Source organism: Cannabis sativa, chromosome 1 (genome assembly GCF_029168945.1).
Source record: "Cannabis sativa cultivar Pink pepper isolate KNU-18-1 chromosome 1, ASM2916894v1, whole genome shotgun sequence".
Classification (NCBI taxonomy): Eukaryota; Viridiplantae; Streptophyta; class Magnoliopsida; order Rosales; family Cannabaceae; genus Cannabis; species Cannabis sativa.
This window is the reverse complement of record NC_083601.1, coordinates 13,711,892-13,727,857: the sequence shown is the minus strand read 5'-3', so window position 1 is coordinate 13,727,857 and position 15,966 is coordinate 13,711,892. Positions and strand designations below refer to the sequence as shown.

At 34.6% G+C, this 15,966-nt stretch overlaps 1 protein-coding gene across 2 annotated transcripts; it reads left to right on the top strand.

The window, feature by feature from the left end:
• Positions 1-1,175: 1,175 nt before the first annotated feature.
• On the top strand, positions 1,176-13,080 carry LOC115707685 (SAC3 family protein A). Of its 2 annotated transcripts, XM_061104426.1 has the most exons (14): positions 1,178-1,675; positions 1,823-1,894; positions 2,373-3,296; positions 4,416-4,922; positions 5,309-5,410; positions 5,611-5,708; positions 6,272-6,452; positions 7,515-8,009; positions 8,097-8,237; positions 8,565-8,624; positions 9,782-9,912; positions 10,014-10,147; positions 10,240-10,466; positions 12,562-13,080. In XM_061104426.1, exons 2-14 carry the CDS (start codon positions 1,835-1,837, stop codon positions 12,661-12,663), a joined length of 3,162 nt encoding a protein of 1,053 aa, XP_060960409.1. In that variant the 5' UTR covers positions 1,178-1,675; positions 1,823-1,834; the 3' UTR covers positions 12,664-13,080. The 2 variants fall into 2 exon arrangements, with proteins under 2 accessions (XP_060960414.1, XP_060960409.1); XM_061104431.1 differs by lacking the exon at positions 12,562-13,080 and having other exon boundaries at positions 1,176-1,675; positions 10,223-10,411.
• The last annotated feature ends 2,886 nt before the right edge of the window (positions 13,081-15,966 follow it).

Sequence of the window (15,966 nt, the reverse complement as noted above, 5' to 3'; positions counted from 1 at the left end):
AAAATTCTGAAGCTATCATCGTCAAAATTCACCCCAAGGGAGTTACGAAAATAAGCTCCGAGTAACTCCTAACGGGACCTGCTAGATAAAAAAAAAAAATCAACCATCACTACCAGAAGTTAATTTTCATTGTTTGATCATCATCAATGGTGAAAAACACTTCATTTTCTATTTTATCTCTTATTTTTGTGGGCATCCTTCACCTATAAATGGAGAGTTCCCTTAGTTCATTTTTCACATTTAGAAAACTACCCACAAGGTGAGAGCTTCTCTCTTTAGACTTTCTCTCTCTAGATTTGGAGTTTCTGATACTTAGTCCATCGCTGTAATTACCATCTCTTGAGAAATAAAAACTCGAAGTAGACGTAGTCAGGTTACTATCGCAACATAGGGGGTGAACTACTATAAATTTTGTCTCTCTAAATTACTTACTTAAACTTATTAATCATCTCGTTAATCTAGTGAGCTGATGTTGGCCATGTTTTAGCATCAACAGTCCTCATAAGGTCATATCATCTCTCTATACTTTTTCTCTCTAGAAATTTGAGCCCCACACTTAACCAGTTTCTTGTAATTTTCGTGAGAAATAAAAACTCAAAGTAGACGTAAACGTAGCTTCATTATCATCACGACATGGGAAATGAACTACTATAAATTTGTGTCTCTAAATTATTTACTTAAATTCATTATTTATCTCGTCAATCTAGCGAATTAGTGTTGACCATTTTTCAGCATCAATAATTTGTAACATTTTTGAGGGATATTGAGAAACTCACCTGGCCAGACCCTGTGATCTTGATATACTTTCGTAAAAGCAATACAACAAACACCAGAGTAGGATATTACTGTTGAAAGGGCTGAACCTCTATAAATTTCATATGTCCTTTACATTTTTTTCATAATCTTTGTTATTGTTCAAACACTTATATCATCGTTTTATTAACTCTGTGTCATTGACTAAAAATAAGGTCAACAATATTTTTACAAATTTGTATTTTTTTAGAGTTTAAATAACATTATTTTTCACATTATTGTAACATTATACTATATTAATAATATTTTTTAAAACAACCTAAAATGGTCAATGTAAAAAATATCATAATTCCATAAAAACATATTTTATTCAGTTATTTTTTGTTGGGTATTTGTGAAATAAAATTTCCGGAAAAAAAATTAGGGCCAGTTTGTTAGTAAAAGAGGAGGAAATCTGAGTGAGCCGGGGTTGCAAATAATTATCTTTCTCTAGTCTCTACCGCCAACGTTTAAGAGGGTCCCTGGTCCTACCCCCTCCCAAACACCATTTCACCACACGCCAGACCTACACCATCACCCGGCTCAATCCCATCTCCTTCTTCTTCTTCTCTCTCTTAACTGTATTGTTTTTTATATTAGTTTTACTTTTCCTGTTCTTGTCTCAAAATTCTCCGAACCTATTTTGGTTTTTTGATTCTTACGTTTCTACTTTATTTTTGGTTGTCCATTCATTACTGTTACTTGTTCTATTATCGTTTTTGTTGTATAATTTCATTTTTGCTTTTCTGGGTTCTTGTTGATCTCAATTTGTTTTTCCTTTTCCCCTTGGGTTTTTTTTTTTTTCTTCTTCCGTACCCTGACCTACTTCGAATTATCTTTGAGGAATTTGGTGCTTTTCGAGCTCTATGGTGCTTTTTTGAAGGTTAGTATTGATAGGATTTGCTAAGACCCAATTAGGGTTTTTGTATGATTTTGCAGTTATTTATGCTATGTCTAATTTGTAATTTGTTTAATTTTAAGTAAAGCTATTGGTTTATTGAAAATTTGTTTTTGTCTTTGTCTTTGGTAGAATGTTAATGTAATGATGAACCAAGGAGGTAATACCGAGGCCATAGCTCCACTGGACTCCAATTCGCTCGAGGTAGCTTCCTTATCTTTCTTAACACCAAACTGGATTAGTTTGATGGGATAGTTCTATTTTTCTTATTTTGCTACATCACGGGCGATTTGCTTACCTTAGGGAAGTTTGAGGGTAGGGCTAGTATACACTAATGATTGCTACATGAAGAACAACCAAGCTTTATAGAATAACTCGTGCATCGTTAAACTTCTGGTGTTGTTTCCAGTTTTAGTGTGTATTTTCTGTTACTTTGATGTAATATAATTGAACTGGCGCTTAATCTTTTCCTATGCAAGCACTTTCTAGTGAAACAGTTAACGACTTTATATGGCATGCTTCTAGGTCTTTCATAGTTGCAAAATTATTATTTTTATGATGCAATTAAATGTCTAGAACAACTTGTATCTTGTGCAATAGTTGAGGTTTAAATTTGACATAAGTTCTTACAATGCTTGTATTGACTATTAACTAACTTAGTGTAAATTGTTGTTTGTTATAGAATCGACATGTATACGCAAGTCAAGGACAAACATCTTCGCATCTTCCTTTAGCAGCAGGCAATGAAGCCGTATCATGGACAGCTCATAAGGTGGATAACTCCACATCTAGTGGAATGCCTTCTAACTCAACCTACCACTATGAACAACACATGCAACCTCCTGTTTCTAGTTCATCAAGTTTGGGAACAGTAAATGCACCACAAGATTACAATGGATATGCATCATACACAAATTCTTCTGATCCATATGGTTATGGAAGCTCAGGATACTCAAGCTACTACAACGGCTATCAACAACAATCTAACCCTTCCTATTCACAACCCGTAGGAGCATATCAAAACACAGGTGCTCCTTATCAGCCTATTTCCTCATTTCAGAATACTGGGTCTTATGCTGGCTCTGCAAGTTATTCAAGCACTTATTACAATCCTGGTGATTATCAGACAGCTGGAGGTTACTCAAGTAGCAGTTACAATAATCAGACGACCTCGTGGAATGATGCCAGTTATGCAAATTATTCTTCTCAACAATATCCACATTACAATTCAGGCACAACCAGTGCTTACAGTTCTGGGGCTACAACTACAACTACAACTGCAACTGCAAGTGCAACATCACATAATTATCAACAACAATATAAGCAATGGGTAGATTATTACAATCAGTCAGAGGTCCCCTGTGCTCCTGGGACAGAGAATCTGTCTGTGCCTGGAACATCTAATTTTGGAGGTTCAGTTCCTAGTGTCACCTCTAGCTATCCAACTTTGAACAGCCAACAACTGCCACCTCCACCTCCAGGTCCACTTCCACCTCCCCCTCCCTTTACGCCCCCAGGTCCACCTCCCGGTCCTCCTCCAGGTCCACCACCTTACGCTTCATCTTGGAGGCCCGAGTCCAGTTCATCTGAATTCCCTCCTGTTCAGGTTTGAATTTTCTTTTCCAGAGTATAGGAGGAAACTACACACCATTATGTGTTAGTTCATGTTTTGTTTATTCAATTATTTGCTTCGTATACGTATTAGATCTTTAATATTGACATCTTATGAGCAATCGTGATGATTGTGATGAGTGTTGTAAAATATCATTACATCTTGAATAAAGTATGTGTGCCCATATCATAGAAGAACTACACATGCTTAATTTTCATTTGTCAGAGCAGCCAAGCATTGTTGGTATAGATGCAAGTAGTCGCTATTTTTTGAATCTTTCTTCTTGTTATTATTGTTAATTAGTCCCTGTCCACTTCTCATACAAATTGGTCGGACTACAAAACCAATTGTAGTTTGATTTTGCTCTAATAGGTTTCAGCTGATATTTCTTTATTAGGATTGTTCATCAAGAATCAAGACCAATGACCAGAAACTCTTTTTCTTTTTTATTCTCCACACACGCACACACATATGCCTATGCAATGAACCACAAGCCATCTACGGTCTACACCATCCTTATGTTTTTTTATTTATTTTAATTTAGAAGTTTAAAGTTTGGCTCTGATTCTGCACTTAACTAGACATGTAAAGTCATCTTACTCGTTGTACCAGCTATCATATTGCCTTGATTTATGTTGTGTCGATATTCTCATCCTTTTCCTGTTATGCTAAATTGCAATTGTTTGCTTGCAACTTGCCATACAACATTTTTGGGCTTGACTTTTCCTTCTTGCTATTCATTTCGCTGAGTTGACAGTGAAGTAAGGTTTCCTCAATTTTGTTAATAAAGAGCAAGTGTGTTTCACTGTGTATTCTCATTGCTGAACTCAAGGCACCCCGTGTGGTTCTCTTTAGTTAAGATATTATTAAGATGGGTAGACTACTTGGGTTTGTGTGTGAGTGGTTCGTTTCAAGGCAAAAATGTTGTATATATGTGTTTGTATATATATAGATATACATTATTTATACGAGAAACATTAGATAATATGTTTATATTGTCTTTAGATTTTTGTGTGGCTAGAATGAACTTTTTTCATTGGTTGGTTACATAAATAAGTTGTATTTGATTAGTTTTTATATTACTATGTTTTTGTTGATTTTTGTTTTGGTCAGTCGGGTGCTTTACCAAATGGTGCTCACGATGGTTACTGGAGACATGATGCTCCCGCATCTCAAATTCACCATAGTAGTCCAAATCAACCCCACCTTCAAAAGCCTTTGGATCAAAATTCTTCCTATAGCAACTTTCAGGATCAACAAAAGTCTTTTTACTCTCCAGGATCCAGTTCACAGTATTCTGCAACTCATCAGCAGCCTCCGGTGCCTTCATGCCCTCAAGGATCAAGTTTGCAATATGCTTCTGTTCATCAGGTACCACCGTCACCCCAGACTTTTCAATCACCTTCGCAAAATGTTCAATCTTTAGATACTCGAAGGATAGGGAAACTGCAGATCCCCACCAACCCAAGAATCGCATCGAATTTGAATTTGGGTTTATCGAAGAACGACAAGGATAGTTCTGTAACAGGTGCAGCAGCTAAACCTGCGTATATCAATGTTTCGATACCAAAGCCAAATGACAACGTCTCATCTAGTGCTGGTGCAGATTCTTTGCTTAAGGTAAGAAGTCTAAATCGTTAGGTGCTCACCTTATTGGTATCATGTGATTGGTTTTGTGGAATCACCTTATTGATATAAATCCTTCATGCACATATTGTTACTCAAATAAGGACAGTGGAATCTTTTTTTTTTTTTTAATGAACTAAATCCGTAAAAGTTAGTTGCTTGAATTAGGTCACCATGATCCTGTTAATTTTCTGTGGCTTGTGACACTAATTATTCTGTTAAGTTCTTGCTAACCTTGTGCTACATATGGATTGTTTGTACTGCTAGACTGATGCCAACTTTGATGTCATAATATCATGTCGAAGTGATTCCAAAATAATATGGTTAGCGATTTAATGGTTAGTTGCAGCAGTTAACGTTTTTAGTTACTTGCTTTGTAGCCTAATATGTTTCCCAAGTCCCTACGTGGTTATGTTGAGAGGGCTTTGGCTCGATGTAAAGATGATAAACAAATGACAGCTTGTGAGGCGGTCATGAAAGAGGTAAGCTTATAAATTTATAATAATTGCAGAAATGAATCCCATTGATCTATGTCTTGGTCTGTATAAATATGTCTAATTCAGACAGGCATATGTACAAGCACAAATAGTTCATACTTGCACTATATGTTTATAGTATCCTTGTCAGTAGACAAGCATATGAATGTGCTACTATTAATTAATGTTATTCACCCATTTTCTAGATGATCACCAATGCCAGGGCTGATGGTACACTTTACACGCGTAACTGGGATGTTGAGCCTCTTTTCCCAGTGCCAATTGCAGATTCTGTGAAGCAAGGGTCTCTCTCTCTCTCTCTCTCTCTCTCTCTCTCTCTCTCTCTCTCTCTCTCTCTACTTTCACCTCTCTTTCTCCTCTTTTACACATGGGCCTTTTTTAAAGGCTACGTAAGTAGTACTAAATTTTTTCTGAAATGTATGTGCTTGGCCTGTTGTTTTGTATTTTTGTTGTCCAAACTTTATTTCTATTATATATTCATTTCCTATGTAATCCAAATTAGTTATCAACATAACAAGTTAACTAATGTTTATTGGTAAAATTGAAACATTGTATGTTGTTGGACATTGATCTCATTCTCATCTAATCCCGCACTTGCTACATGTGTATTAATGTTAAGGACATTGTTTCATTTCTGATTAAGAGGTAGATATAAAATCCATGCTTAGTTCTGTTCTATATTGATGGCAACATTTACAAGCACGAGCCAACCAATTGGTTAGATTTTGGGTTGTAAATGTGGGGCTGGGGCTAATTTACACCTGATATAGCATTAGAATTATTGTTTACTCAAGTCTCAGGTTTCAGTGTTGTCAACTGATCCATGAGATGTATCTTATGTTGCAGCAACGTACAGAGTTTGACTCATGTTTCTTCATTGGAAAATAAGTTAAAGATTCCAAGTAGACGAACAAAAAGTAGGTGGGAGCCTCTACCAGAGGATAAACTTGTTGAAATGTCAGCATCTATCAATCAAAGTACATTAAAATGTGCAGGTTGGCCACATGCCAATGAAAGGGACAAAAAGGTATTGTTATTGTAATTGTGAGTCTGTGCATGTTTTTTGTTTTTTTTTTCCTTCGCTTGTGGCCATTTCTCAAACACAATCAGTGTTGATTATGTAATTTGCATTTTTTGTCTCTATCTTCTATCCAGTCACTTGCACTAGAAACAGTATCATGTGAGAACCTTTGTTGCCTTTTGAGTTTTATATGGATTGAGTACGATTGTTTAGTTGTAAGGTATAACTAAGCTACGTTAATAGTTCATAGCAATAAAAAGCTATTATGGGGGTACCGGGTTAGAAAGCTCCTTTTGTGGGTGGTTTTGGGATTTGCACATTTGATTTTGTAACACACCTTTTAGGCTCTTTGTAAGGGAAAAAATTGATTTGTTAATTTATGTCTTTAAATTTAGTCCTTATGAGTCTATTCAACACGATACTTCGTCTAGAGGCCAAAAATCACTTTTGGGATTGCTTGGATCAGTTTAAAGTATTTATCTGTTTGGATAGTTTTTCAAAGTAGGTTCTGTATCTCTAGTAAGCTCTTTTAAAAAGATGAGAACTTGTTACGAGCTTCTATGAAATTTTGATGCTTTTTATTTTATTTTTTATCTTAATAATATATTTATATTTGTATCTTGTCCTGATAAAAAATACTCTAAAATGTTTTGACAATGATCTCTCCTCTTTTTTTCAAAAAAAAAAACTTTAAAATGTTTTGTAATTTGGAAAATTATTTTATGTCAGCCTGTCCAAATAAAAGTAAAAAGCTATCCCAAATGGGTTCATATATCTTTCTTCCTCTTCTTATTCTCTTTGAATTCCCTTGAAAATGCAGACACTTTTTTTTAATGTTTTTCAGATATTCTTTAAGTTGCACAATTTTTTTTTAATACTAAATACAAAATGTTTATTACGATACAAAGATTGAATTAGTTCTTTAGAATTTAATGTTAAACTTTGCTATGATTTGTAGCATTATGTTGTAACACCAGATTGTCAAATTGCTAAATAACTTAATTTTTGGGACAAAGGAGAAGATAGAAGTTTTTTTGTTTCAGACTGTAATAGTTTTAATTTGTGCAGACCTTAATGATGAATACTGGGAGCAAGGATGGAAATTTAACTGATGCAAGATTTTCTTCAGTGGAGCAAAAAGGGGCAAACAAAATCACCCAAAAGCCAGGAAAAAGGCAGCGTCTCATTGACAATTTTGGTGCTGCTGGCAATGGTGATGCATCTAGTGATAGTGACAAGGAACAAAGTTTAACAGAATATTACACGGGAGCAGTGGCACTGGCAAATTCGCCAGAGGAAAGAAGGAGACGTGAAAGTCGTTCCAAGCGTTTTGAAAAACGGCAAGGAAATGGAGCAGAATTTCATCACTTCAAATCAAAAGGTGCTGTGTCTAGAGATTTATATTCTAGAAGGGCAACTGTGATGGCACTTAGCAATAATTTTGAAGATGATGGCAGCAGGGCCGTTGAAGACATTGACTGGGATTCTTTTACTGTCAAGGGGACATGCCAGGAAATTGAGAAACGTTATCTGCGGCTTACTTCTGCCCCTGATCCAGCTACTGTAATATTATTATCTCATTTGGTTGGTTTATTAACTGTTGCTTTTCATGTATTTATAATTAGCTTTTGATCCTTTTTGCCCTCACAGGTAAGACCGGAAGAAGTACTAGAAAAAGCTCTGCTTATGGTTCAAAATTCTCAAAAGAATTACCTGTATAAGTGTGATCAGTTGAAGTCCATTCGTCAGGATTTAACAGTGCAAAGAATTCAAAATCAACTAACAGTAAAGGTTTGTTTCAAAAACTCTCTTCCTCTCTCTCATGTAACATCTACTTATCTATTTGTCTCGTGCACGTTAATAGTTAACTTGTGATATTAAAACAACAGAGAATACATGAATGCAACATTTAATCTGGCTATATTTACACATATACTCAATTTAAATAATTATATTTTCGAGGCTTTCATATTAAAGCTTAGATTGGTTGTGTATTTTGTTTGGATATTTAAATAATGTCACCATGACTCAGTATTTATACCGTTACCACCAAGTGAAGATTTGGGTTTTAGCACGGACAGAAGTTACTATTGTATTCATTTCCATATTATGTTTCAGGTTTATGAAACTCATGCACGATTAGCATTGGAGGTTGGGGACCTGCCCGAGTATAATCAGGTTTGTTTTTTTCCAGCGTATCTCTAAAGGGTATTTTTCGTTATTGAGATCAAGACAACTGCTACGGTCAAGCTCATGTTTGAACCTCTTTTTTAACCTAGTTTGCGGAGAAAAGAAACCTCTCTTAATCTTTGCCACCAAAAATACATGCTTGAGTATTTTTTTTTGCCTATTATTTATTTATGGAGAGTTCTATTTGCACCCCACAAAAATAATAAGTACACCCCAATATTTAAAAAAATTAAGTTTAAAATAATTTTTAAAAGTTACTCTTAATATTTTTTCAAATTTTTTTTCTCACATTATTTTGTGTTAATTTCAATATTTATTTTTATTTTATTTTCATAATTTTTTTTAAATAATGTATAATTTTTTTTAATAAATTTTGTATCTTTTTTTATTTTAATTTTCTGTTATAATATTTAAAATATAATTTATTTTTGTTTGATAGGTATACTTTTTAAGAATATGAAGTGGAATTTTTTTTTAAAAAAATTAATGTAATTAAAATTATATATTTTATGTAAAATAAAAATTATTGAAATGAGATGCATCATGTATTTATAAGTTTTTGGGTGTAAATAAAATTTCCCTTTATTTATTTATTTTACGATGGTGTTCGTTGTAGTTACTCATCCTTCCTGTTAATTTTTGAATAATTTCGAATAATTTATAGTACCGACAACAAAGTTGCTCATATTCCGCTTTTCTAAGCGTGTTTGAAAAAACTCAAATTTATCTCGGTGCGGTAAATTATTTAATTTTTTTTGAAAATTTACAGGTTGGGTTCCGTTACTACAACGAACACTTCATTAAAAAAATTTGAAAAAAAGTACTTCCGCATAGGACTTAATTTAAGATTATATCTTATTAATACATTGAATAAAAATTTGAAGAGAAAATTTGCAGGTGTCTTTTTCCTGTGTAATCAAGAATTTTCCTTGTGTATTATTTTATTCCATCTGTTAAAATCCATTCGATTTGATTGTGTCATTGATGACCGATCTTGTCAAGTATAAATGTGCTGTAATTATGATATTATTGCCTGCACCTCCTGTTGTAAAAATGATATTTCGTTCTTTTTTTATCAAAAGAATATTGGTTACCTCATGTCTTCACAAGTTACATTTTCGATGAACTCTTTTATGCAATTTCAGTGCCAATCTCAGTTGCAATCCCTTTATGCTGAAGGAATTGAGGGATGCCACATGGAGTTTGCTGCATACAACTTACTATGTGTTATCATGCACTCTAGTAACAACAGAGATCTTGTATCATCCATGTCAAGGTCAGTTATGATTTGAGGAAATTTCATTCGCTATTTACCATCCTTCTACTATGTTGCAACTCTTGTAATGACCTTCAATATTGTTGTGAAATTGAGTTCAGATTATCAAGGGAAGCAAAAAGGGATAATGCTGTAAAGCATGCTCTTGCAGTTCGTGCTGCTGTTACCTCTGGAAACTATGTTATGTTCTTCAGGCTCTTTAAAACAGCTCCAAATTTGAACACTTGTGTAATGGGTGAGTTTTAGCCAAGTTGCTATCTCCATTTTAATGATTTTTTTTTTAAAAGAATGATCATATTATATAACACAGTATTAAAATTTCTGCAGATCTATATGTTGAAAAGATGCGGTTTAAGGCAGTGAGCTGCATATCTCGATCTTATCGGCCTACATTACCTGTTTCCTACATCTCTCAGGTTCTGGGCTTCTCTAGTGTGTCTTCTGAAAATGATGAAAAAGATTCAGATGGATTAGAGGAATGTATTGAGTGGTTGAAGGCACACGGCGCATGTCTTATTGCGGATAACAATGGAGAGGTGCAGCTTGATGCGAAGGTATGTGTAACCCCACACTGTTTTTCCTTTTTTTTCAGGGGCATGTGCACCTAGTTGAGTATACTGACATTGTATCTCACTTAATAGTTCCCTTACAAAAACACAAATGTAACATTGCTTGTGGACTTCATATTTTAAATTTTACTTTTTAGTATTTACACTATTTTATGAAATATTTGTTTTTCTAATAGTCATCTTAAGAATTTGATTTGCTAAATAAATGGTGGAAGTAATGAACTTTTACACTTGTATACCAGCTACCACTATATTTTAAGATACCCTAGCTGTAGTATAAAAAACTAGATTTATCAGCCGAGAAACAACACCCACAAACACACTAGAGAAATCACTTACTTTTGTGTCTCAAACCCTAACCTCAATTAGAGACTAATTCGAGATACCACATTAGAAGCCAATCTCCCATGAGTGTAAAACTCCTTATTACAACTGAAATCCATTTATTTATACTCTTCAACTAATTACTGCTCTAACAGAAACATAACAACCTACTAATTAAATTCCCAACAGAACATAATATAAACCACTAAGACAACTAAGCCAAGTTAAAACTACTAGGCTTAGTTAGTTATCCCTCTTCTCACATAAGTGAACCTCATTGGAGATCTATCATTACTTCCCCCCAATTTTTGAACCTTGTCCTCAAGGTTAAAATCTGGAAACTGAAGCCTTATGCCGCAGACTCCCAAGTGGCTTCACAATATGATAAGCCTTGCCATTTGATTAAAACTTCGACTTCCTTTGTCGAGTTGGTTTTGCTACCGGATCTTACACCAAGAAGCTTCTCGGGCTGAACAATTAGCTCCCCTACCGGCTGGTCCTTAATCTATCATTTCACGTTAAGGGGGTTGGGGCTAGACCAACATTCCAAAGAGTCGAGAGACAATTCCACATTATCTGTACATATCTCCTCTTGCCTTCTTGTTCTTCCTCCATTGACACTTCTCCATTTTTCAACTCATCCTCGTGAACCATTATGACATTCAACTCCTTTTTGCACACGACCATAGTGGAACTTCTCACTACACCTAAAACACACCTCTTTAACTTTCTTTTCTTGGTATTCAGCTGTCAACTTCTTATAGCCCTCCTTTGGTATCCCACAGATGGCTTGTGTTTAATAACTTCCTTAATAGCTGCTCAACCTTAGTATTCAAACTACTAGAAGCAATAAAATCCCCATGTCGCTGATTTTCTGTGAAACCGAGAAACTCAAGCAGTTCTCTGGTCTCTGCCCATCGCCGTCAGTTTGCCTGTTCCGATGTGCAAGCTCGCTGCCGCCCGCCACCGTCTCTGCCATCTTCTTTGCCGGAACCTTAGCTTGCACGGTGACCTTCTGCATGGTCTGGTTAATAGCCTCCTTCATAGATCTTTGTGCTTTTCTAAACTCTATTTTTTTCTCCAAAGATTCTACTTTCTTATCAGCCATTGTAGGATAGATTTGCTTTGATACCAATGATACAAACTCAGCCAAAAACCCACACACACACCAGAAATCTTACTTAAATTTCTTGAAACCTTAGCCTCAATTAGAGACTAAGTCCAACACATTACCAGAATACAAAGAAGAACAGTAGCTAGTTCGAGATAGCTAATCTCCCAAGAGTCTAAAACTCACTATTACAAGTTACAACCAAAAACCATTTATTTATACTCTTCAACTAACGACTGCTCTAACAGAAAACAACCTACTAATAAAGTTCTTAACAGAACATAACCAACAACTATGAACTACAAAACCACTATGACAACTAAGCTAAGTGAAAGAACTTAGCTTGTTAGTTATCCCTCTCACATAAGTGAACCTCATTGGAGATCTATCACTTGTATACCAGTTACCACTATATCTTAAGATACCCTAGCTGTATAAAACTAGGTATATCAGTTTTTCTTCTGGTTAAATAGTACCAGCCCGTTTGTTGTAATGTAAGGATTTTTTATGCCGCCTTTACCAAATTGGTGTCAACTTTTTGATTAGCGACAACTAAATACTCGGATATTTGATGTATTATTGCTAACATTTCACTATGATCTGATAGTTCCTTTCTGCATTAATAATTGGGAATATAATTTGCAGGCATCGACTTCGACTCTTTTCATGCCAGAGCCGGATGATGCAGTGGCTCATGGAGATGCCAGTCTTGCAGTAAATGATTTTCTGACAAGAGCAACATTGTAGTTAAGGTGACTGTCCAATTGTATCTAAAGATTATATTAACAGGAATACAAGTGAAAATCATGCTTGCCCACCTCAATCCTTTTTGCAACAAAGTAACAGAGCTTATTTCAAGAATTAAGTTGAAGACACTTGGAGAAAGCTCAGACATATGCTAGAGAGAATAGCCAATAGATGTGTATCTACAATTGGAATATGTAACTAAATTCCCAGATAGTTGGGATGGCTTTAGGAGCCAGCAGCAGGGTAGCATCTGATGAGGGATTTTTTTTTTTATAAAAGAAAAATAAACAATATTCATTTTTCAGCCTACGAATAGCAGAAAGAAATGGTATATATACTGGAGGGGACAGAAAAGAATGTTGTTGCTGACCATATTGTATTCTTCATTCATCAATGCTTCAAATTTTTTTAGTATGATATCTATAATGCATATAACACAATAAAACTTGAATCGTATGATGATTTTCAGCGCCAGTTTTTCCGATGTCATAATAATCTAATAGTTAAAAATTACGATTAAGAAATACAACTGCATAAGACAATGACATCATGTTCAAATGTTAAAGATGAAAATTTACTTCTGATTCTATTGTATATACATTAGTTCAAATATTTGGGAAAGTAATGTTGAAAGCTTCTGTTCAATTTATTTCCACTTGTGCCATGTTTTGTTTTAGATTGCCTGCTAGACTCTGTCAAACTATTGAATATCTTGGTGGGGCAGCTTCCTGAAAATTGTATAATTCATTTGAAATTAGCTGTAATTTCTGTTCTTGTCAGTTAGCTTCGGTTGTATATATTGTATCACTCTTTCAAACTCCAATCAGTAAGACAATCACTTGTTTATTAGTCTTTCTTTCTCTCTTTTCTTTTCTTCTCTCTCAAACATAACATAGTATTAGAGCCTTGATCGTTGGTTTCAATGGAGTTTACTGCAAGTGGATATGGTGGAGCATTAAGAATGAACCCTGCTCTTCTCCCTCGTTCTTACCCTATTTCGTTTACTTATTCTTTATCCATAAAGCTCGATGAGCACAATTACTTACTTTGGAAATATTAAGGTGGCGTTTAGTTGGAAGGAATGAAAATATAAGAATTTGAATGAGAATAAGAATATGAATGGAATAGAATAAAATTTAAAATGCATAAAACAAAATTGATTAAAAAATTATTAAATTTTTTCTCAACAGACATTGGAATGCTCTTTCTTTCCATTTCAAAATGGATTAGTCATTCCACCAAAATGGTAGAAAGACCATTCTATTAAAATGACATTCTAACACTTTAATATGTAACCAAACAAAGAAATGGAATGAAAATTGTTTCTTCTCCTTTCCATTCCATTTTATTACCTCCAACCAAACGCCACTTAAGGGTGTTCATAAAATAGCCGATCCAATCTAATCCGGACGATCCAATCCAATTCATAAAGTGCGGATATACGCACTTGTGCAGATTAAATTGGATTGGAAAATTTAAAATCCGCATTTGTGTGGATTGAATGTTGATTGATATGTAAAAGTTACCGATTCAATCCAATCCACACATATTTATAAAAAAAATTAAAAATATTATATATACAATTAACATTTTAATATAAAGAAAATAGTAATTTAAAAGTCTAATACATATAATACAATTATATTTTAAAACTTAATAGATCAAATGTATATTATATTCTTATATATAACTTTTTTTCTACATACAATTTAAAGCAAAATTAATTAAACAATTCTTTATACATACAATTTTATTTTTCTTCCTTTGAATTTGTTATTTTCTTTATTTTAATTTGTTATTGAAGACATAAAATAACAATAATTTGTTTTATTTTGTTGCTAGTTATGTGAAAAAAAAAATATATTTTTTTGTTCATAAAATATTAAATAATTTAATATTAAAAAGTAGCCAATCCAAAATAACCGATCCAATCTCCACTTTTGCGGATCGGATTGGATTAGATTTGAGCTATTGTGCAGATTGGATTGGATCTAAATTATGAAATTCGCACTTAGTGCAGATCGAATGCACTACGAGCAAAATAGTGCAGATTGGGTTGGATGAATACTCCTAGGAAACATCAAGTTCTTCCATCAATCAAAGGAAGTCGTCTTCAAAAGTTCTTGGATGATACTCGAACTCCTCCAAAATTTCTCAATGCAACCGATGAAGCTAACAATGTCATCAATCCTGCCTTCAAAGATTGGGAATAGCAGGATAACTTACTGGTTTCTTGGCTCCTGTCATCAATGTCCGAGAAAACAACAAATCCCATGATTGGATGTGAGACAATAGCTCAGATCTGGGAAGCTTTGAATGAATACTACACTGTTCTCAACTCTGCTAACATAAGCCTGTAAAAGACTCAACTCAGGAACACAAAGATGACAGGTTCCTTGAATGATTATCTGCTGAAAATCAAGGGGATCATTGATCTCCTTGCTACAATTGGCCATAAAAAATCCCCTTAAGATCACATTGAAGCCATCTTTGACCTGAATATGATGTCTTTACTGAAATGGAGGCTTTACTAATGGCACATTCAGTTCGAATTGAAAAGAATGCAAAGGCCTTGGATATCAACAAAAGTGAAGCCAACCTAGCTCACACAAGGTCCGTTTGGGAATGCTCATGGCAGATTTCACTTTCCAAATTCTCTGATGCCTACTGGTCATAATCGTGGTACTCTATTTCGATCAACTGAGTCTTAATCTCAGATGCAAAGTGTGGCTCATGGTGCCTTCAATACCAGCCGTGGTCAACATCCTCATAATGATGGTCGAGGAAATTCCACTACTAGTCGAGGAGCATCTCAATCTTGGACTCAAAAACCTTAGTGTCAATTGTGTCACAAGCTTGGACATGCAGTCAAGCAATGCTTCTACATGTTTGATAAATCTTTCTCTGGCCCTAAATGCTATAGTCAATTTCTTGCTTCTGCTAATATTGCAGAGATTCAAGTTTGTCTTGCCACACCAGAAATTGTACTAGATGGCAGTTGGTACCTAGATTCTGGGGTAACTCATCATCTCACACCAGATGGAGCCAACATTGCTTCCTACAACAACTACTCTGGACAAGAACATGTCTATGTGGGTAATGGTACTGATCTAACCATTGAAAGAATTGGTAACTCTTTTCCTCTCTCACCTTTTACATCTAAAACACTATCATTAACCAATCTTCTTCATGTGCCCTCTATTACAAAAAATCTTCTTAGTGTCTCAAAATTTGCTAATGATATTCTGTGTTCTTTGAATTTCATCCTACTATATGCTATGTCAAATAGCAGGACACCAAGAA